General features: G+C 36.8%; 1 protein-coding gene across 4 annotated transcripts in view; it reads left to right on the top strand.

The window, feature by feature from the left end:
* LOC101044777 (complement factor H-related protein 5) overlaps positions 1 to 24681 on the top strand; it is a 145529-nt gene that overhangs the window by 34745 nt on the left and 86103 nt on the right. For 3 of the 4 annotated variants that reach the window (XM_074389698.1, XM_074389696.1, XM_003938145.4), the window contains 4 exons: positions 1342 to 1512; positions 8766 to 8942; positions 13488 to 13682; positions 14104 to 14280. In XM_074389698.1, coding sequence (XP_074245799.1) covers positions 1342 to 1512; positions 8766 to 8942; positions 13488 to 13682; positions 14104 to 14280 — 720 coding nt within the window. Of the gene's footprint in view, positions 1 to 1341; positions 1513 to 8765; positions 8943 to 13487; positions 13683 to 14103; positions 14281 to 17349; positions 24090 to 24681 lie in introns of those variants that run through there. The other variant, XM_074389697.1, reaches the window with a different exon arrangement.

Genomic DNA, 24681 nt, shown 5'->3' with positions numbered 1-24681 from the left:
CTTAAAAAAATTTTAAAGTATGAGGCAAGACTTTCTAAGTCATAATACTGCCAACTTGTGCATCATGACCAATCAATGATTTTGGCTTTTGTAATAAACATCGTAGTTGATTTGTCTAGTAGTACCATAGTTCAAGTTCATTTTACCAATAATTATTAGGAAGAAGTTTCTGGCATGTTTATGTTTAACATTATCTAAAATTCTAAATTATTTATACTTTTAAAGTCTAGTCTATCTTAGAGTTAGTTACAGAGAAAAGTATTTCTCTTCTTAACTCTTTCTAACAACACTGGTTCTTTATGATAAAAGTTAATATTTTTATTCAGCGTAGCAAATATTATGTACTTTAGAAGTTCATAGATGGAATTTACATCCTTACAACTAGAGTCCAATGGTTAGTGAAACCTTCCTGGAATGGCTGATGCCTACAATTAAGTCCTAAAGGAAAAAAAAATGAGATTTTTTAGATGAAAATGAGAGCAAAAGCATGCCAGAGTGAGTTCATGGAAAGGGAAGTGGAAAGGCAGTGAGGCTTAGTAAGGAGCATGAAGCGCCACTGATTCTTACTCATTGTTCCTAGTACAGAATGCAAATAGGGAATGAGTGTGTGATAAATTGAAGGTGGGCCAATACGGAGTGATGGGGTGCTGCATACACCATGCTGAAGAACACACCTTTTATTCAGACTGATTTGGGAATCAATGAAGATTCAAGTGAAATAACAGTGTGACTGCATGAGAGGTTATTAAGTTATACCTACAGAGATGGATTAGAAAGTGGGAGAACAGGGTTTGGGAAACTACTTAAGATTGGTCCAATCCCAGGTAAAAATATTTGACAGAAGTGGATGTAAAAGATGATTGCCAGTTTTTTCCTACTGAAATCCTGGATAAATGGTGATGACACAAAAACAGGTCAGCTCCTTTTCAGAAATGTAATGACAGGGAGTTAAATGAATCTCTTTGACAAAGAGTCCTCTAGATAATTGCTGTCTTATCAATAACTAGAAAATGTGTTATTTTTGCAGGTCATTCAGTGAAAACATTAAAATAAAACTCTATCTATGGTCAGTTTCATAATACACTTGGTGAATGTTGCTGATCACTATGTCAAGAAGGATAATTTATCCTTAAACTAAATAAAGTTAGAAGCATAATTTTAATCAGAATTTTAATTTTTTTCAGATAAATAATTGATTAAGTAGTCAAGTTAAAATGAAACTTTCGTTTAGTGGACCGATTTACCTGATGGAAACAAAATTTCTGTTTTCATATAATTGTGTTTTGGTCACAGTCCTTTAATTTGCAATAAACATTTTGGAATTTGATCCTTTCTATTTAGAAATTTCATGCAAAGCGCCACACGTTATGAATGGATCTCCTGTATCTAAGAAGAATATTTTTAAGGAGAATGAACGATTCCAGTATAAATGTAACATGGGTTATGAATACACTACAAGAGGAGATTCTGTATGCACTGAATCTGGATGGAATCCATTACCTTCATGTGAAGGTAATGTTATATTTATTTTCTGCATCTTTCGTTATAAATTTATCACTTATTTAATTATTTTAATAAAGCAATTTATTTTAATCAAAAGTAGACTACTAATTTATATAAACTGTTATAAAACATAAAGAATTTTTTTGTGTTCAAGGTTCATTTTGAGAACACCTTGTATGATACACACACTCTGAAAATAGACATAAACGGGTCAGAAAGGTTCAGTTGTTTGTTATTAGTCTATCATTGAAAATCATGTCTGGAGCAGAGCCGAGACTATATATAATAGACTTCTTAATTCTCAGTAATATACAATTCTCAAACAAGTATATTTGCTCCTCTAACACCAAGAATTTATTTAAATAATATTAATATTTTAAAATACTTTAAAAGTAGCTTGTATTAATACCAGGCGAGGAAACTGTCAACTGACAGTGGAATTAAGTGGAAGGAAATGAATGTTTTTATTAACCACAGGCCTAGTATGACTCAACAGCGATGATGGTGCTGGAAAATTAAAAAATAAAAACAACCCCACTCTCTTGGGTTTCATCATGAAATAATGTTATACAGAGCCAAAGGGTTCAGCTCAGCTGTGCTGTTTGCCCACCAAAAAATACATCTGGAATAGGGTGTTCTACTGAATGTACTTCATTTTAAAAGGGAAAGTTTCAAACTATCATGACCTAGAAAAGAGAATATAGACAGTTGTGGACTTTAAAAAATTACGCTGTAAGAAGTATAGTAAGAAGATACAGCTATAGTGTGGCAATAACTTTTGAGATATTTTCAAACATTTGCAAAAGGAGTGAGTTTGCTTTTGATGAGGTCTGCTGCAGTGAGTGAAACGAGGAACAGTGTTAGCACATATGGTCCTGTAATCTAAAAGGGAGATACTGTTATGCTGTGAGAGAAAGAAGAGTTGAACTCTTAACGGCCCTCTGAACTTTAAATCCCATAATTCATGAATACGTGTTTAAATCTTGCTTTAGTGATTCTCTTTTACAAAAAGCATAGTTAATTTTGGTTTAATTTTATACACTAAAAACATTTTTGTTTGCGCCCACAAGTGTCTCCTCGGAAAACATATATTTCTTCACAATTGCGTGATCTCTACTTTTAAGAACTATTAAGAAAATATTTTAGAAAGAAATTAATGAACATGAGACAGTAATAACCCACATCAGATCCGTGTTTGGCTAATGGTGTGTGGGGTCCAACTGTTTGTCTTCGTGGCATTCATAGTTCCTAAGCAAAGGAAGTACATGCACAAGTCCTTTGGCATTAACTTCTGCTTGCAGTATATTACTTCAAATCTATAGTTAATTTATCCATCCAATAATCAGAATGCAACTTATAAAATACTTAGTTTACATCAGGGCCTTGCTTTGTATTGAAGATAAGCATTGCAATAAACCACCTTTCCAGCTTTCAATGAATTCAAAATAAGACTCTGGGAATTTAGTTTTCTAAGAACATGTGACTCTGTTGCATGACTGCCTCATTGTAGGCATCTGATTATTTCATCTCTTTTACTTGTTCACTTTGCTACCTACTTAAAACTCTTCTTTAGCACATATTTGTTTTCACAATGGGAAATCCATCTGTTTTTCCCAAATGTGTTACTGCATTTCTATGCTTGCTTTTCTTGAACACGTATTGATTTATTCACACACACACACTCCCCCAAAGAATCAAAATTTATAAAACATTTATTTTTATAATTTTTTTTTCCATTTCTCAGTCACAAGTACAAGTAAAACCTGAATATTCAAGACTATGCATGTGGGTCCTGCTTTCTTTAGGAAGACAGATACTAAGAGAAGGCACTGGGATTGGGTACTCTTTTTCAGAAGACAGTTCACTAATAATCAATATAAATAAACATGAATTCATGCAAAATTAGATAAGCATACACCGTCTCTTACCACATTTTATTTTATTGAAATATATTTTACATTAATTAGATATAGAGAAGTCGTTATTAATAAACGAATTCCACTCTTTGTATGCTAACCTTTCTGACCCTGTTTATGTCTTTTGTAGCATAAAAATTGCTCTTTATTTTCTTTGTACAAAGCAAAGTTCTACTTGCTGATATAAGATGAATTTGAAATCTATATCCATTATTTTATCTGAAATCAGTTACCTTCAAACCTCTTTGTTGCGTCTAAATCTATAAGTAGTTTGGAACTAAGTAATAAAATAATATTAAAGTAAAATAATCCGCTTAAATTTTAAATACTTAAATTTTCTTCAATCTGGTATATACATGTCAGAGGACTGATTTGAAGGTGAATTGTCAAAACTTTAGTCTCTGCGTCCAAAGGGACAATCTGTAATGGAAAGTCATTTACCGAAAGTATCAAAGGTACCAATTCCTGCTAAATGAAAGCTTTCTTCAATCCAGATCTATCTCTTCCCTGTACAGATTGGATTTTCTTTTTTTTTTTTTTTTTTTCTTTTTTTGAGATAGAGTGTCGCTCTTGTTACCCAGGCTGGAGTGCAATGGCACGATCTCGGCTCACCGCAACCTCCGCCTCCTGGGTTCAAGCAATTCTCCTGCCTCAGCCTCCCGAGTAGCTGGGACTACAGGCACGCGCCACCATGCCCAGCTAATTTTTTGTATTTTTAGTAGAGACGGGGTTTCACCACGTTGACCAGGATGGTCTCGATCTCTCGACCTCGTGATCCACCCGCCTCGGCCTCCCAAAGTGCTGGGATTATAGGCTTGAGCCACCGAGCCCGGCTCAGATTGGATTTTCTATTGGTTCAAAACATACAGTGCTAACCTTGAATTAGTATTCTAACTTCAAATGTCTAATGGTTGTTCTAAGAGTAGGAAAATATGGATAGTCTCAAATATTGTTTTGGATAGAGGTACAGGTTCAGGGAATGTTTTAATAATATCATTTTTTCTAAAGGAGATTGTGAGTGTAAGAAATTAAGGTTTATCGTGGGATTTATGTCTCCTACTTGAGCATAATCTCCAGAAGTCCTTCTATTCTTAATTAACAAAATTGTCCCAGTGTTATTTTATTGATTTCTTAAACTCTTATTTTTTGTATCTCATAGCTTTTGACCTCAAAAACTACTATTAAATTGAGCTATACCATAAGGAAAAATAATTGAAGATATATAAACTGAACTTCAATGGGTATATGAAAATATGATCGAGCAGAATAAACTGACAGAAAAAAACAAAAAAGGAACACATTTAAGGCTCATTTGAAGTTAGTGTCAACATCAAACACTGAAGCCATATTTTACTTAAAATAGTAAAATTTTAAAATAGTAAAACTTTAAAACTTATATATTAAGTCACTTTCTTTCTAATGTAATTATTGCTAACATAAATGTATTATCCTGTTAGCTATAGAAATATATTAAAGCTTATTCTGACAGAGTAGAGTATAAACTTAGGAGCTGAATGGACACAGTGGAATTATGGTATTGAGAGGAGGAAATATATAATGAATAATTAAAACTTTATAAAATTTTGTGTTTGACTAAATATACAAGTGATGAGAAAGTGATGTGGGGGAAATTTGCAGGTTTCTGTCATGAGGGTTCTTTCACAAATTAAGATATTGAGTATAAAATGAAAAGCATATTTTGAGAAAAGTATGATGATTTAGTTTGTCACATAATAAATTGCATATACCTTTGAATTTTACACATGGCCTGCCTAGTGTGAAGATACAATTGGTATATATGGACTTGAACCTCACTGACAACGTTATTAGCATCATGATGGCAGCTTTTATCTTGGAAGTATCTATCTTTATTCACACAGAGAATGTGAAAAGGAAAACATCAAAATCAAGGACAAATATTCATGTAAAACAAACTGTAAGGGAGTCATTCATACAACACCTATGAATGGGCTTCAGGAAAAAGTTCAAAGGTAGTGATAAAAATCAACATGAAGATCTAGGGCAGAATCACTTTGAAACAAGAAATAGCAAGTACAAATTACAGGAATAAGCTTGGGACATGTGAAGACCCAGACAGAATGTCTGAGTGCAGGCTGGGCATGGTGGCTCACACCTGTAATCCCAGCACTTTGGGAGGCCGAAGCAGGTGGATCACTTAAGGTCAGATGTTCAAGACCAGCCTGGCCAACATGGTGAAACCCCATCTCTATTAAAAATACAAAAATTAACTGGGTGTGGTGGCACACGCCTATAGTCCCAGCTACTCTGAGACTGAGGCGGAAGAGGAGATTGAACCCAGGAGGAGGAGGCTGCAGAACGGAGATCGTGCCACTGCACTCCAGCCTGAGTGACAGAGTGAGACTCTGTCTCTAAATAAATAAATAAATAAATAAATAAATAAATAGAATTTCACAATGGTGGTAGCATAGAGAAGACAAAGAAAAATGGTAGAAGACGAAATGTGACAAGTAGGCAGGGCCTAAAAGTTAAGTAGAAGAGAAGTCAGCTAAAAATATAAAATAAAGGAAAATAATAAAATATAAAAGAAAAGCATCACTCAGACAAAGACAAAGAGAAGCAGAACAAATAATATAAGGCACTGGAGAACATCAAAAAGTCTGTGATTAACAGTGTTGAATATTACAGTTTTATCTGTTAAGTTCAATAAATAATTAAGAAGTCCACAGGACATACCAGTGACTGGAATATGTGAAATGCAAAGTGTTCCTGAATTTGGACATTGGAGCTCATTGGTAGCCTTTATCAGAGCAATGGCAACAAAACAGAGGTGTCAGAAACCAGGTGGCAGTGAGTTGAAGAATAAATGAGAGATGGGAAAGTGGAGGTAGCAATTATAGAATGGTATTTTAAGGATTTTGGTTTTGAAGGGGAGGAGAAGTATAATACATTTGCTTCAACAAAGGGTTGAGAGCAGGGACTTAAAATTGGAGAAGGTTGCATATCAATAAGACCGTGACTGATAGGTAAGAGAGAAGGAAGGAATAAACAAGGATTTAAGATACAGGGGAAAAGGAAAAAATTAAGTTAAACTGAATTTGAAAGAAACACCTTGCCGTTGAAGACTAAACAAAAGACAAATCAGTCTAGATACAGCTAATGTTGAGGAACGCTGGAAGGAAATACAGGGAACTTACTACTGGTAGTCTCAATTGTTTTGTGTGAATGAAGGTTTACTATCTGTTGATGAAGGAGCAATTGTTTTAGGTGGCTGGAGAGAAGTGAGGAGACTAGGAATCATTTACTATGGGAAATCAATTAGTAAATAAATTAGGGGTATATAAATGGAATTTCCACAATGCTGAATGTTCACCACAGCTTTTTAGTCCAAAATAAAGTATGACCCCAATATAAGTGGTAATATAACTTTTCTGCAATACTTAAAATGCGTAGCATTTTATTTAAAAAGGAATATTGCAAATGGATCCAATATTGAGATATAGCAGAGTTAATGGAAAGGAATGAGAAGGTGCTTTATAAATCAGGACGGACTGGGCCAAAGGATTGCAAATGATGGGCTGCAGGTAAAATATAACTTGCCCCCTTTGTGTACACAAAGTTTTATTGAAAGACAGCCATGTTCATTTGTTTGTGTATTGTTTATCACTACTTTTGTGCTATAATGGCAGAGTTGAGCTGCTGCAGCAGAGACCTTTTATCTGGCCCTTTACAGAAAAGATTTTCCAGCCAAGTGTGGTGGCTCAGGCCTGTAATCCCAGCACTTTGGGAGGCCTAGGTGGGAGGATCACCTGAGGTCAGGAGTTCAAGACCAGCCTGACCAACATGGAGAAACCCTGTATTTACTAAAAATACAAACTTAGCCAGGCTTGGTGGCACATGCCTGTAATCCTACCTACTTGAGAGGCTGAGGCAGGAGAATCACTTGAACCCAGGAGGTGGAGATTACAGTGAGTGAGTTTAGATTGTCCCACTGCACTCCAGCCTGGGCAACAAGAGCAAAACTTCATCTCAAAAAAAAAAAAAAAAAAAAAAAAAAGAAAGAAAGAAAGAAAAGTTTCTCCAAACCCTGTGCTATTTTATCTCATTATAGTAAGAAAAATGTATTGCAATATCTCAATATCTTAATATTTAAGAGATTGAGACTAAAGTTTATTTTCATTCATGTTCACTTACGTAGATCAGAAGAGACTCTACTCATTGTATTAACTGTAAGAATCAGTGAGAGAAGCATCATCTTTTTATGTCCTTCTTTAATCACAATGTCTGTGGATAAGAGAACATAAAAATTCATACTATGGCTGTTAAAACTTCCTTTCTAAAGTGAAATATATTACTTCCACTTTTATTACAGTGTCCTACACAATCACTTGGCCACTTCAAAAAGGAAGGGTTATGAAGTCCTATCAATTGTCCAGAAGAAAGAAACCCTGAATATTTGTAAATAGTCCTTATGAGAACCACAGACACCAAGGAAGTATAAAGCAGAAGTAGTAATTGAAGTTATATATGATGAGATCATTGCCAGTTACGGAAAATCATGAAGTATAGGATGACTTTGGAGAAAAAGGGGTTAAGCCACCAGGAAGTACAAATAAATCAGATGAGAATATAGTGAAGGGAAAAATAATTGGTATGCAAGAAAGGATACTATGATTTGTTCATTTTAATGCAATTTTTTGCTTTGTTAAGAACAAATAACACCTACATTTTTTTCAAATTTATTTATTTAATTAAAAATTGCAAATACTATGATGAATGAAATTAAAGGCCTCTGACCACAAAGTTTACACTGTAGGGTTTGAAAAATAAAGACAATTAGATAATAAATAATCCCTCATATAGTGCTGGTTGTATAAATTGGTACTATATTCTGGAAGAGGGCTTACCAATGCCTATACAAGCTGAAGCTAGAAATATATCTTAATTATATTTGTGGTTAAATAGCTACATAATTGCACAAATTTATCTTTTTTTAAAATTGTACTTTAAGTTCTGGGGTACATGTGCAGATTTGGCAGGATTGTTGCATAGGTACACACATGCCATGGTGGTTTGCTATCTCCATCCTACCATCACCTACATCAGGCTTTTCTCCCCAGCTATCCCTCCCCAACCTCTCCACCTCCCGCTGTCCCTCCCCTCGGCCCCCACCCAACAACAGAACCCAGTGTGTGTTGTTCTCCTCCCTGGGCCCATGTGTTCTCTTTGTTCAACACCCGCCTATGAATGAGAACATGCAGTGTTTAGTTTTCTGTTCTTGTAATAACTACTTTTGAATGTTTATATAAATGATGAATTTTAATGGATACTTATTTCTGCATTAACCACACATCCTTTACTTTTCAGAAAAAACATGTAAAACTCCTTATATTCCAAATGGTGTATACACACCTTTAAGGACTAAACACAGAGTTGGAGATGAAATCAGGTATGAGTGTAACAGTGGTTTTTATCCTGCAACCCGGGAAAAAACAGTAAAATGCATGGGTACTGGCTGGATACCTGTTCCAAGATGTACCAGATGTAAGTTCCATTCATATCTTGACCCATTTCTTAATTCTGAAATTTCTTTTAAACACATAAAAATGGGGACTAAATAAAACCCAATATTTGTCTTATTGGTGTATATAAAGTAAGGCTGTTGCAAATATTCTTTAGTTTTCAAAGTTGCCAAAACTCAATTTTTTTGGCCACTCAAAATTAAATGTGTATGTGTGTTTATGAATGTATGTTTCTCTAATTAATAACATTCTTCCAATATCTGAATTAAAACACTAGATAAAAAGTGTCACCTAATGCATACTATATTAATTATTTGTTGCATTGTAACAAAATTCTGCAAAAATATATTTGCTTAAAACAACACACCTTTATTATCTTACAGTTACTGCGGGTGAGGAATCTGAAAATGGCTTAGATGGGTAGTTAGGAATCAGATTGTGTTCTTGCACTGCAGTCGGGATGATGGCCCAGGCTACAGTGATCAGAAGGCTTGGCTGGGCAGGAGAATCTGCCTCTAACATTGCTAACACACATGGTTCTTGTCAGGAAGCCTCAGTTCCTTACCATATAGGCCTTTCCATGAGTTAATGAAATGGCAGCTTTCTCCAGTGCTACTAGTCTGAAACAGAGTACAGGAAGCCACAATACCATGTATTAGTCTGTTCTCACACTACTAGAAAGAACTACCTGAGACTGGATAACTATGAAGAAAAGAAATTTAATCGACTCACAGTTCCACAGCCTGTACAAGAGGCATGGCTGGAAGGCCTGAGGAAACTTAAAATCATGGTTGGGTGAAGGGAAAGCAAGCAGATCTTACCATGGAAGAGCAGGATAAAGAGCAAAGGGGGAAGTCCTGCAAACTTTTAAACACCCAGGTCTCATGAGAGTTCATTATCATGAAAAGAGCAAGGGGGAGGCCCACCCCAGTGATCCAATCACATCCCATCAGGTACCTCCCTCACTACTGGGAATTGCAGTTCAACATGAGATTTGTGTGGGGACCCAGAGCCAAACCATATCAATCTTCTGCTCATACACTGTTAACTTCAGCCCTATCTATTCTTTAGAAGTGAGACACTAAGTTCAGCAAACACCCAAGGGGAGAGAAATTAGGCACCACTAATTGGAGGGAGGAGTGTTGAAGGACTCCAAGTCTTCGTCATTTCTTAGTGTTAAAGGTAATTTCCTAAAACCACCACATGTAGCAAAATACACGTCAAGTCAACAGAGCATTTTATTTCTGGGATGCTCCTTTGCCCATTTTAAAAGGTTTTTCTACCTCTACAATTAAATTTCTTTTCTTTCTATCTAACAGTACATAGTCAAGATGTACCACACTTAAACTATATAGTCCATGAAAGAAAAAGATAATGATACAGATGATTGGTCAATGACTTTAATTTTAATTCCCAGCATAATTCCAGTCCCTAAGAGAGAAAGCTATTATCAGTATGAAACAGATTTCAATGTGCATAAGAATTATCAGGAAAATATTTAATGATTTTATGGTTTGCTTATGACAATGTAGTTCAGCCCAAATGTATCTGGACCATCTGAGTCTCAACTATATCTGGATTTCAATTATTAATATTTAACAGTGAACCATCTGGAGTTCTCATAGGCAAGATAGAGAAGTTGACCTGTTATATGGTTTATCCATTTGTAATTTCATTTAATAACCTTAATCTGATTATCAGATGCAGGACTTTAGTCTCAGGCCTGCTTCATTACTCAGTTGCTCCATTGAAAAGTTTAATGACTTAGGGGAAACAGTACAAAGATACAACTGGATGATACAGAGGATGATAGTAATGAATCTGCATTAGGGCAGATTCAGCGTTCAAAGAGAATCTTATGTGCTAAGCTGAATCTAATAAGATGAAATTTAACAATGTTGACTCTAAGATCCTAGGCTTGGGTCAAATAAATTACAGTATGGATATATTAGCATCAGTTATAAAAATTAGTGAATATTTTAATCAATGTTAAGATCCGTTTCAGCCGCTATGATGGAAACACCATAAATGCTACGAGACCAAAAACCACATTTGTAGAAGTGTAAGAAGTAGAATGAGCTGTCAAGTCCTTCTATTGTCAGTGCTGATGAGACCCTCTGTGGGTTCTGATATTTGCTTCAAGGAACCACTTTGTAAAAAGGATACAGACAGATGTAAATGTGCCAAAATTAAAAAATAGCTAAGTAGCTTAAGCCTGTGGCAATGATGTATGTTTATAATTATGCCTCCTTTTTATTCCTTTTGGAAAGGAATCTCAGGGAACAATTTTATTTTATGACATTCTGTAACATACTGTAATAAGATGGGTACTCATACTTTTGAAGTGAACCACAAGCTTTCAAATCTCTGCTCTGCCATTTAATGTGAAATGCAATTGAGTTCTTTAAGACACCATTCCTGCAAATCCAAGACTCAAGCTTTCCCAATGCAGAATTATTGTTAAATAAAAATGTCTTGACAGATCATAAAATTGCTAAGATCCAATGGTAAATAGAAAATATTCACAGTCTTTAAAAAGTGGTGGGGAAAAATGTAGAATGTTTCTTTAAAAAAATAGTAAACAGGCCGGGTGCGGTGGCTCAAGCCTGTAATCCCATCACTTTGGGAGGCCGAGGCGGGTGGATCATGAGGTCAAGAGATCGAGACCATCCTGGTCAACATGGTGAAACCCCGTCTCTACTAAAAATACAAAAAATTAGCTGGGCATGGTGGTACGTGCCTATAATCCCAGCTAATCGGGAGGCTGAGGCAGGAGAATTGCCTGAACCCAGGAGGTGGAGGTTGCGGTGAGCTGAGATCGCGCCATTGCCCTCCAGCCTGGGTAACACGAGTGAAACTCCATCTCAAAAATAAATAAATAAATAAAAATAGTAAACATTTTAATTGCAGTCTGAAACATTTCAGTGAAACAACGAAAGTAAACTGGAAGCTTGAAATAAATAGGGAAAAGCCTATCAATTATAAGATATATGGATTGTAGGCCAAGAAGCCATACTAAAGAAGTATCATTCACTAGTCTTTGTTAGAAAAAGATATTTATGATATACAGTGATTCAGCTTATAATCCGTATAATAAATGTTTGTAGAATTGACATAAAAATTTCTCTAATCAAATACCAAGAAAATAAATTAATCACTGAATTTAAGAAAGATGGAGATGAAAAAGAATACTTATTTGTATATATGTGTGTATTGAAATTCTTTTTAACCTGTTGTGTAAGGTTTATTGAAATAAAATCATATTTCATAGTAAAAATACCACTTTGTTAAGTACTAGATAATCTATTTATAATCTCACAAAAAGAGACAATTTTCTGAAAAACATATAAACCTGTTAATATAATAAACAATATAGCACTCAAATGTATTAGTCAAAATTAATATATAAAAACTTGGTAAAATGTAATTGTATTGTACCTGATTTAAAATATTTTATGACATTAAAATTATTTTGCTCTTCAATTGAAATTGGGAATAAACTAAAAAGTTTATTATAATCTTAAATATTTGGATATTAAGAAAGTTTCCTAGTCTATTTCTCTGGTTAAATAAAGACTGGAAAATTTAGCTTAGTGAATTGTTTGAGGCATGAATTAACTATGTTATTTTTCTGTGTGGTATTATTAAAAAAAAAAGTTTTCGTGTCCCTCTATATTTTTACATTGTCTTAAATAGGAAAAAGCCTAATGAATCTATCTATCTATCTGTCTGTCTATCTGTCTGTCTATCTATCTATCTATCTATCTTTATTTTTATTTTTACAGACAGAGTCTCACTCCGTCACTCAGGCTGCGGTGCAATGACACAATCTTGATTCACTGCAACCTCTGCCTCATGGGTTCAAGTGATTCTCTTGCCTCTGCCTCCTAAATAGCTGGAATTACAGGGGCACACCACATGGCCTGGCTAATTTTTTTTTACATTTTTAGTAGCGACAGGGTTTCACCAGGTTGGCCAGGCTGGTCTCAAACTCCTGACCTCAAGTGACCTTCCTGCCTCAGCCTCCCAAAGTGCTGGAATTACAGGCATGAACCACCGTGTCCAGCCCATGAATTAAATCTAAAACAACTAAAAACCTTAAATCCCTCAAAATACTACCTCCTTACATTGAGTGGTTCTGAGAAGAAAATTCAGGGCTTTGTTTACTGATAAGAATAGAAAAGAAATAAAAATACATAAGCTAAGTGGTAATATTGCCATATTTCTCAACTAAAAAGCTCATTTAATTAGCCAAGGATAGGGTATGTGTACTCAAGGGGAGTACATTAAACAGGTCTGTATATTTTTCTTTCTGGAGAGACTTCATACAAATTTACCCATCATGTGACCCACAAGACATAATTGCATCTTCATTAATAAAGACCTTCTCGTCATATTTCTCAGTCATCTGAGTTCTATCATTTGTTTTGACCTAGAAACCCTAATGGAATGTGTAATTATGCTAAGAAGAGAATACAATTCAATGATAAAAAATTTATCTCTAATATGATTGTTTATTACAGTAAAACTTATACTTTTTTTGTTTTGTTTTGTTTTTTATTGCAAGTGAAACGTTGTGATTATCCACATATTAAACATGGACGTCTATATTATGAGAGTCTCTATAGCATATACTTTTCTGCACCTGTAGGACAATATTACTACTATTACTGTGATCCAAATTTTGTGACTCCTTCACGAAGTTCCGGTGGTTACATTCAATGCACACAAAATGGGTGGTCTCCAGCAAACCCATGCCGCAGTAAGTAAACCTCTTTACAGCAGTATGTGCATAAAACTTCCAAAGAGTGGAGAGAGGAGAGCACATAAGCGGTTATAACTTGTCTTACGTAACAGAAATAGGGCCAAGAAAAGAGTTGCTCAAGAAAATGACCAAAATGGATGTTTTCTATTATGAGGAGTTCCTCTTGAAAATCACATGAGAAATAAAGACTTTATGAGAATATCTATATAATTTATACATATTTTAATTACAATTAAAGATAAATCATATTTAATATTGATATTTCTTTTTGTACAAACCTTTGTAATGTTTGTCTTGTTATACATTTTTTTGTTTATGCAATTTTACTTAAATATCATAAAAATAATTTTAATATACTATTTTGAGCAAATTTATGTTTCGCATTGATTTATTTATTTATCATTGTTTTGGTCTTTAGGACAATGTTATTTTCCTTATTTGAAAAATGGATATGATACACATTCTGGAAGAAATTTTATACAGGGTGACTCTGTAGAAGTTCCCTGCCATTCTGGCTATGGTCTTCCAGATGAACAGACCACAGTTACATGTACAGAGAATGACTGGTCTCTTACTCCCACATGCATCCGTGTCAGTAAGTACACTGCTCTGAGATCCCAGCATTGAACATGTTTTTCTAAATAATGTAGATGGCATTCTAAGACTCTTCTGCATTAATTGTGGAAAAATGCTTACACCAACTTGTTTTGCCAGCAGATCTATTTAGTTTTCTTTTTTCAATTGTGTATAAATTAATACATAAATTTCTTGATAAATACATAGCAAAGTAAATGCTTTTATTAAAGGCATTAATCAAGAATACAGTAAAAAAGTTTGAACTCCATACTTGTTGGTTAAATTAAGTCACATTGGAGTGGCATCACTGTATGGGGTAAATACCCAAGGTTCATCTCACACCAAGAAGATTAAGGACACAGACATGTACAAGGAGTGAGTTTAGGAGTGCAGGTTTAATAGGCAAAAGAAAGAGAAAAGAGAACAGCTCTCTCTCTTCTGAGAAAGGGGCACCAAAAGGTGAATTCCTGCCCCTGGTGGAGTGCTCTGGATTTTATAAACAGGCTTGGGGAGGCAGTGTCTGATTTATATAGGGCCCAAAGATTGGATGTGTAAATGTGACATTTACATAACGTGCCAGAAGCTGGCAGCCGCACCCTCATCTTGTTGTGCAAATGGTTCTTTGCCTGGCCAGTGCCATGTTGCCTGCTCCTTACTGTACACACGGCTGGCAAAGAGAAGGGAAGATGGAGCTGCCATTGGAACAGGCCTAGTCCCAGGTCGCCTTTTCCTATTGGCACAACTGCTGGCATTCACTCTTGCAAGCCTCCAGCTTGCTAGTCTATGTTTGCAGCTCAGTTTTACAGGCTCCTCTATGATAGAAAAGAAAATGATTTGGGGGCTGATTTTTATTAAAAGGAAAACCTTACCAAGGACACCTGTACTCTCATTACCTGCCTAAATAATTTCTTCTTAACTCCTATATTAACATTAATATGTGCATTGGAATCAATCATTTGACTCAAAATAATAATAACCATATCAACGATAACCAATAATGTCATTCAGATATTCAAGCAGTGTGATGACATTTTTACAGTAAAGCTATTTGACTTTCTCTAGTATATGTAAGTACAAATGGGTTTTCTGGGATATTGTACACATTCTACTCTAGAAGGTTTCCTATAGTATTTATTCCAATATGCATTTAGATCAATGGTTCCTTCTTGTTTTATGTGCAGTTAATGAGTGGTGATGTCACATTTTAATATTTACAAATTTAGTGTCTATAAAATGTTATAGCATTGTACTGTAAATACTTTGTAGTATAATATAAAATTTCTTCGATTACTAATTGGGTTTAGAATATATATTCACAGTTTAATTGGTATTTAATGATTGTAATCTTTCGAAATGCAGAGTGATTTTTTTTTTTAATTTACCTTTCTGGGAGTTTTGGTATGTATTAGTCCAAATCATCATGCTAATCCAGATGTAAAATCTCTTTTAATTATATTTAATGCAAATGCATTCCTTTTTGTAACTAGTGTTTTTCTGTTCTGTTTTATGCATTATGAACATAAGTTGCTCATTTTACTTCCTCCCTCTCCTCTCCTTACTTTTCCTTTTCTTCCCTTCCCTCCCATTTTTTCCTCTTCCTTCCTTCCTTCCCACCCTTCCTTCCTTCCTTCTTTAGACTGTCCCAAGTTTGTCTGGCTCAGTTATTTTTAAGAATGTTACTATTGGCCAGTACCGGTGGCTCACACCTGTAATCCCAGCCCTTTGGGAGGCTGAGGTGGGTGGATCACCTGAGGTCAGGAGTTTGAGACCAGTCTGACCAACATGGTGAAACCCTGTCTCTACTAAAAAATAAGAAAATTAGCCAGGCATGGTGGTGTGTTCTTGTAGTTTCAGCTACTCAGGGAGGCTGAGATAGGAGAATTGGTTGAACTTGGGAGGCAGGAGTTGCATGAGCCAAGATCACGCTGCTGCATTCCAACGGAGTGAGCAAGGCAGCAAGACTCCATCTCAAAAAAAAAAAGAAAAAGAAAAAAAAGAATGTTACTATTTTACTCTTCATGCTGGACCTATACTTTAGTCAGATTATTTAGATACTTTATTGTGATCATATAATTAACAAGTCCCAGCTTCATCTTCAGATTGAGATATCATTATATTATCAATGTACAGTCAGTTTTCAGTGAATCACAGTACTTTCCAATTTAATAAAACCTAAATTCCTCATAAGCATGTTGTTAAAATAAGCAGAAAAATTTAAATATACTTGAATGAGTGCAGCAGACATATACTGGCGACTAGTATCTGTGTTTTGTTATGTGTACGTTATTCCAGCTAGAATGGGAAATGTTAATTCAGTTCCTCCATGCAGCCCACTGGGGCTGTTGGCTTTGAGATTATTAAACTCTTTCTCTGCTGCAAACTCCACTATCTCAGTGTATTGTTCTGTTACTGTGCAGCAGACATGCAAATCTGACAGTCTTGTAAGTGTTTGTGGCAAGCCAGGTGGACGTCACTCTCCTTGAGGGCATTTACTCATGGCCTAGTGCCCCCCTGCCACTGGGGCAGACCCAGAGACAAGCCCTAGCAGCTGCTTAGTCCTGATGAACTAAGGACTTCCCCTTAGTTCTCATGTAACCCACAATGCAACCCAGGTGGGCTGCAGCTTGCAAAATTGAAAGGCCTTTGTCTATCTTTCCATGACACAAAAAAGGATTATCTTATTTTTAACATGGCTTGACCTTAACACCCACTGGATTGGGGAGAATGGTGGCCACTGCATGGTTCTCATGCTTACAGTCCCATGCTACTGCTAGATTTGTTTTGTAAGACAAAAGAGAAATGGGATGAAGTCCCCTATGTATATGTTTTTTGTTGCTTTGTAAAAGTAGAACAAAGGAGAAAAAGGGTAAAATCATGATCTAGCAAGAAATTAAAACCAGTTTGGACTGATTTACAAAAAATAAGAAGATGATGACATGTTGGTTCAGTGAAAGGAACCTAGACTCCCCCCTCCTCCACCACATGGAGCAGCTGCAGCAGCACTACTGGCACCTAAGCCAGAGTCCCCAGCCACAAAAATGCACAAATCCAGGGCACAGGAATGATTTCTGCTTCTTATACCCAACAGGGGACTCCATTCAGCGAGGGTGTCACTGTTTCTGAGAGGCAGCTTCCCCTACAACAGTTACCTATAGGAGCGTCGCTGCCACAGGACAGCCTATGGATTTATCTGGCTTTATTCTCTGTTCTCCATTTCCAACCTATTTCATTAGAAAAATAATATGCCTATTTATTGAGAAGATCTAACGTTTATGGACGGAACAGGATTGAAAAAAAGATCCAAAGCTTATGGAGAATCTATTCTCCTCTGTATTTGCTGCCCACAACCCTACCTGAGTGGTTACCCAAAATCTTCTCAGTATTTTGTTGACTGCAGAGAAGCAAAGAGTGGTTTTAGATAAAGCTGAGGAAAAGGCTGATCTTATGCAAACGGACTCTCCCAGTAATCCCGGAAGTGTAGCTGCTCAGATTGCAGTTCCCACCTCTGACCTGGGATGGAATATAAACACTGAAGATAGAGCTAACCTCGAACATTATCAAGACCACATTTCCGCTAGCTTCTGCAAGGGAGTGCCCAAGCAAAGGAGCCTCAGTAAGGTTTAGGAGGTCAAGCAGAAGCCTAATGAGGGTTCCTTTGGAGTTTTTAGATCAGTCTTTGAAGCTTTCAGACAATAAATGGATATTGATCCAGAAGCCCCAGAAAATTTAAAGTTAGGTAACATGATGTTTATCCCACAAAGTGCCCCAGATGTTCAGAGAAAGTTATAAAATATAGATGAGGTTTTGGACATGTTCATATCTCAATTAGTGAAGATTGTTTCCAATGTATTTACTGATCACAAGTTTAAATAGTAGAAAATACAATGAATAACAAAGAGGCAAGCTACTTGTTAGCTGTGGCTCTCACCCTAGTAATCCCTGGACCACAACAAGGGCTCTTATCAGAGGTTCCATCTAAGGTAGGACCACCTGGACCCCCAAAAGCCAATAAAAAGGGACATTTCATTGGAGGTCCCAACCAGTGTGCCTATTGCAGCAGAGGGGACACTGAAAAGAAAACTGCACATGCCTTACAAAGTCTAATGTTAAAAGTGTTAAACAGAGTCAGACTTGTGCCCACCGAATGCCTGGGATAGCTGGGGAGCTCGAGAGAGATGCTGAAGAAAAAGACCAGAAGCGATGGGACACAAGGGCTTCTCCTGACCCAAAAAACACCCTCCATGTTTTCCCCATGTGGCCCCAGATCCTGATGATGGCGAGAAATCAGATTCTCGACTTTTTAGTAGACATGGTGCCACCTATTTGTTGTTAAATACCTGGTTCTCTAAGCTGTCCTGGGAAACTATGAAGGCGAGTGAAATCTCAGGAAAAATACATTCCTCCAAACTTTGTATTGTCAGCTAGAGCAAGCTCATTTAAAGCAGAGTTTTCTATAAATGCGTGAATGTCGTATCCCTTTGTTGGGGCAAGTCTTGTAAACCAAACTAAATGCTAAGATTACTTTTTCTCTGAGATGATTGGACGTCCCTGTGCCTTTGGACCATGCATGTACTCTGCAGCCACATTATTACAACTAGAGGTTCTTGACAGTGCCCACATCCTGAAGACATACTCCAAAAGGTTAGTCTGATTTGGGTTGACCTACCGCAGTACACACCCCACACTGTGTATGCTCTTTGTTGGAACCGAAGTGGAGCTACTGACTTACTTCGACAAGACTGAATAGATATCAGGCCATCCTCCTGGATAATCCCAGTGTTACTTTGAGAGGTGTTTCTACTCTAAATCCTATACATGATTGCTTATAAATTATTGAGCAAGTTTATTCTATTCAACCAGACTTGACCAAAATTCCCTTTAAAAACCTGGACTTAGAAATATTCACTGAGGAAAGCAGCTTTGTGGACCACAGACAACAGAAGACTGAGTATGCTATGGTAACCCTGGGACAGATCCTGGATGCAGAGACTCTCCCTCCGGGTTCATCGGCACAGGAGGCAGAACTTACAGTTCTAATCAGGGCATCCCAACTAGGTAGACTCCTGAGTCACCATTTACTCTGATTCCAGGTATGCTTTTTTGTGGCCCATGCTCATGGGGCTGTTTGGAAAGAAAGGAGACTCTTAACCTTTGATGATTTAAAAAAAAGCAATTAAGCATACTAAAGAAATCTTAGCCTGAGTAAAGGCAGTCTAGGTACCCAAGAAAGCAGCTATAGTACACTACCCTGGACATCCGTGGATGAATAATTGGTAGCAAGATAAAAAATCACTAGGCAGACCAGGCCACTAGAGGGGTGACCAGAGAAAAAAATGCCCAGAACCTTGCTAATGCCATTAATCCCTGAAATAAAGGCCAGCCTGAAATCTCTACCTATTTGAAAGAAGATCTAAAAAGAGCACTCTATTGACGCTTTGACTCCAATCAAAGACCCCAAAATAAGTGGATATGTAACACAGAAGAAAAGATTCTGGTCCCCAAGTATCTTATGACAGATACCATCAAACATATACGTGGTAACACACAGTATGGCAGGCATGCTACCCTTCAATTGATCCAGGACTACGTCTTTGGCAGAAAGTTAAAGAAGATGATCCAAAATATAAAAACTAGCCGGGCATGGTGGTGCGTGCCTGTAATCCCACTATTCGGGAGGCTGAGGCCAGAGAATCACTTAAACCCAGGAGGCGGAGGCTGCAATGAACTGAGATTGTGCCACTGCACTCCAGCCTGGGCAATAAAGGGAGACTCCGTCTCAAAGCAAAACAAAACAACAACAACAAAAACCTGCTTGTGTCCAGAACAATCTTAAGACTGGTCCTCCCCGTCCAGTACCAGAGACTCAAGTAAGAGGTAAAGGGCTAATAGAGGACTGGGAAATTGATTTTATTGTGATGCCAAGGGTGGCAGGAAATTTTGAATACTTGCTTTTATTTATAGATACATTTTCAAGATAAATTGTAGCATTCCCTTACAAGACCAAGAGAATGTCCGTGGTTATGAAAGATTTGTTAGAGAAGATTATCCCTAGGTTTAGACGGGCTGTCTATCCAGCGTGACAATAGTGCAACTTTTGTAGCCCAGGACACCATATATTCCAGGCCCAGGCCCTCAGCATCATCTGTAATCTTCACACAGCCTGGAGACTGAAGTCTACTGAAAAAACTGAAAAGATAGATCATACTGTATGAAACCAAACCAATTTTAGCTAGGAGTTTCCAAGAAACTAACAACCTGGAATAAAACTCTGTCCTTTGCCCTGCTGAGAGTAAGGGTGGTCCCTAAAATTGGCTGAAATTAAGCCCTTTAAAAATTCTATATGGGAGATCACTCTTCTGTTCTCTTCTCAAGACTAAGGAATGCTAATAATATACACACAAAGAAATTAGATACTACCAAATATATATAATCTTTAGGTCACACTTTAATTACTATTCAGGAGTGTGTGCTTCTAGCAGATTGTGGTATCTGACTGACATTCTTTTGCATCACATCCAACCCAGAGACTGGGTTCTGCTCAAGACCAGGAAAAGTCAACACCCTGAGGACCACTTAAAAACACAGTGAAAGAGGCCACGCAAAATATGACTCTGTTAAGCTTGAAGGACTTAGACCCTGGATTCACCACAGCCATATAAAACCCACTCTGCCAGACACTTGTTCTATCAAGAAATGCAGAGAGACCCCTTTGACTTCAGAGACTGTCTCAACCCTATCTGAATGGATAAGTAAATCATTGATGGGCCTCACATATCTTTTGAAGAAAAATATCAGATAAATATCTAACTTTAATAAAATTAGACAAAACACATGTCGTCTTGACTATTACCCAATAGTTACTTTGAGCATAGTAAGAATTTTTGTCATTATAATTATATGAAAAGGTGAGATAGCTTTCTGTCTATTCCCTGTCTTACTGAATGCTTAATCCATATATTTCCTTCCTCATTACAATTGCTACATTTATAGATTTTACTTCATATTTGCCTGGTCCTTAAAATTACTAGACTTACAGATTTTCTAGACATTCTATTCCATGCTAACATAGTCTCCTGCCTCCCATTATTTGGACATTCTAAAATTTAAAAATGGTCACTCTTGTTTTAAAACTGCTAATTATACCTTTCCTATTACTATAATGCCTAGATAGGCATCACAGCACTGTAGTTAAACTGTTTCAAGGTGTTGCCACTGGAAGAAACTTACTGAAATGATGGATCTGTCAGTAGCTCCCCCAAACTATTCAAAATCAGCATTTTCTGTTAGTCATACTTGTCACTGACTTCCTGGATGTCCCAGAAACTACTACTTATCTGCACCAGCTGCTTTCCATGGCTCCTTCCCAGGTCCAACTAGTAGTACACCAAGAAATCACCACCTTGTGTTTCAGTCTCTCTCTCCTATCGTAAATGGAAACTCATTCCATAACAGGCCCTCCCTGGCCCGTGGCATACTGGATAGACAAATACAGCCAGGGGAAGGGAAATAAAATGAAAAGTTTCTCCTTACTATGCCAAAAATATTTACAGTGGGGAATATTACACAAATAAATCCTGAGGAGTCTGTAAAACAGATCCATAGTTCAATTCCATTTTGTCTATATTCCCCACAAACAAATCCATCAACAAATGCATGCTCGAGGGCTTCCCCGTGTGTCTCCTTGGTACATGTTTATTTGTGGCATAGGGTCAGACCCGCGTTTGTTAGGACCAGCCTGGTGGTGTCTCAGTAACCTGCATATTGAGGGCTCTCACTTACTGGGACACTGCTCAGTCCATCCTAATGACAAAAGATTCTCCCCATTTTCCCACGACTCCACAAGGGACTGCCAGGCATATATCAATACATGTGGTGGCAGAGCCTTCTAGGCATCTTGATTCCCAGCTATGGAGTATACAGTAACTGGGACATGATCAGAAACTTATTGGCAACCATAGAAGTAACCACAAAAGAGGCTGCTTGGGACATGAAGGCTGAGCACTTTAAATTTACTTGCCCAGATAGTTCTTGACAAAGCGTTACACTTGATTTTCTCTTGGCTATACAGAGAGGAGTCTGTACAGTGATCAATACCACCTGTTGTACTTACAGCAATGCTTCTAGTAAAGTAAAAACCAAGCTAAAGAAAATCTGTCAGCAGTCTACCTGGCTGCAGTATGTGTCTACCACAGACCCAACGAGTGTTCTGAGCTTTTCCCCTGGATACTCCATGTTTTCCAGTCCATCTTTCAAGGACTCTTAAAGTTCAAGCTCACAATTCTGTTTCTAGGGCTTACAGTTACATCGCAGGCTGCTATTCAATTAAATATTACAATAAAACCAGAGACTGAAATACTAGCATGTTGATGCAGCACCCTCAGCCGAGTGTAAAAAGGCAATTTCTTTCCTGTAATCCTGACTCACTCTCTGACTGTACCCCTTGTCAGGAAAAAGAAGCAAGCGTAGCCATTGCCCGATTTCCACCACATTAGCTCTTACACCTCAGGATTGAGAAGAATATCAAGCCCAGGGGGAACTAAAACTATCCCTAAGAAAATTATATAAAATTGATTAAGGGGAAAAATTTAACTATGCTTTCAGGACAAACAGTGGTAATCATTAAGCCAGCTCTCCCTTTGGCCTACTTCTTTGTAGCTGGTCACTGATTACTACCCTAGGATAATGTAGCCCTTGTTACAAGACCTTTTGATTCTTTCCTTTACATACATAAAATCTAAGCTATTGTGAGATGATATTCTGCATGAGTTTCTCCTTTTGGTTTTGTATACCAAAAAAACTATCAACATACTGGTCAACAAGGCAAAACATCATCTTTACAAAAAAGTAAAAAATTAGCCAGGCATCATGGCTCAGGTCTGCAGTACCAGCTGTTCAGGAGTTCTGAGGTGGGAGGATCATTCGAGCCTGCGAGGCAGAAGTTTCAGTGAGCTGAGATCATGCTGCTGAAATCCAGTTGGGAAACAGTGAAAGGCCATGTCTCAAAAACAAAAAACAAAAATCAAAACACACACACACACACACACACACACACACACACACACACACACACACACACACACACGCAATCAGCTGTTCTAAAGAGCCCAGCAAAAAGCTGAGACATGGAATAATGCAGATTTCGCATCCTGGTGCTTTCATCCCCATTACTCTCACCAGTTGACAACCCAAATTTTCTAGCCCCTTACCCTCTATAATTCCTTGAAGTCCCTTCCCAAGAACTCCTTCACAGAACAGATTTGAGACTTGAGAATCCTCCCATTTCCTTGTTTGCTGGCCTTGAGTTGATTAAAGTCCTTCTTTGCCGCAAACCCTACTGTCTCACTGTATTGATCTACTGCTAAACAACGGGCATGTAAACCTGATAGTTTTATAACAAAATAGAATCAAAGCTGTCTTTAGAATAGATCCACACATGTGAGTCTATTTCTGGATTTTCTGTTCTCTTCTGCTGTTCTGTGTGTTTATCCTTTCACCAGTATCATGAGATCCTTTTACTCACTTTAGCTTTTCCTAAGTCTTAAAACCTGGTAATGTGCTTTTTTTAACTTCTCTTATCTTTTGAAGAATTGTTTAGCTATTTTAGCCCCTTTGCCTTTCCATATGACTTTAGAATCAGCACAAAACATTGTGGTTTGTTATTCGTTAGGATTGGGACACATTTACAGATGAATCTGGGAGAACTGACATGTAACAGTATTGAACTTTTCCATCCGTGAACATTATATACCTTTGATTTAGTAAGAGCATCTTTGATATCTTACACCAGTTTTGTGATTTTCAGCATACAGATCCTGTATTTTTTAGATTTATAACTAAATATTTTGTTTTTCTTGCTTCAACTGCAAATCCAATTTGTTTAATAGATATAATTTATTAATATTACCTAATTCTTCTGAGAGAGCTATGGTACTTTGTGGCTTTAGTAAGTTTTTTAATAATTCAAGTTATTAGATTTATTGATGTAGCATTATTTAGAATATTACTTATTTTTCTTTTAATATATGTAAAAACCATAATGATGTTATTTCTGTCATTTCTCATATAAGCAGTTTGTGTCATCTTTTTTTCTGATTCAGTCTATCTAAAGGTTTATCAATTATAGAGACCTAAATTAGCAAGCTTTTGGTTTCCTTTTTAGGTACATATTTACTTATTTATCATTTCACCTCTGATCTTTATTGTATTATTTCTTCTGCTTTCTTTGAGTTTAATTTCTTTCTTTCTTTTTTTTTTTTTTTTTACTTTTTCTAATGTCTGATGATAGAGGCTAAGGTTACTGAAGTAGAACACTGTCATTTTCTATCACATGTAGTTAGTGACTCCAGTTTATTTCATAGTGCTCTAGTGTCATGCCACAACTTTTGATATGTAGTTTATCCATTAGTGTTTGGCTGGAGTA

Source organism: Saimiri boliviensis, chromosome 19 (assembly GCF_048565385.1).
Source record: "Saimiri boliviensis isolate mSaiBol1 chromosome 19, mSaiBol1.pri, whole genome shotgun sequence".
In the NCBI taxonomy this organism is placed as follows: domain Eukaryota; kingdom Metazoa; phylum Chordata; class Mammalia; order Primates; family Cebidae; genus Saimiri; species Saimiri boliviensis.
Note: the sequence above shows the minus strand (reverse complement) of the source record. Positions and strands in the feature narration are given on the sequence as shown.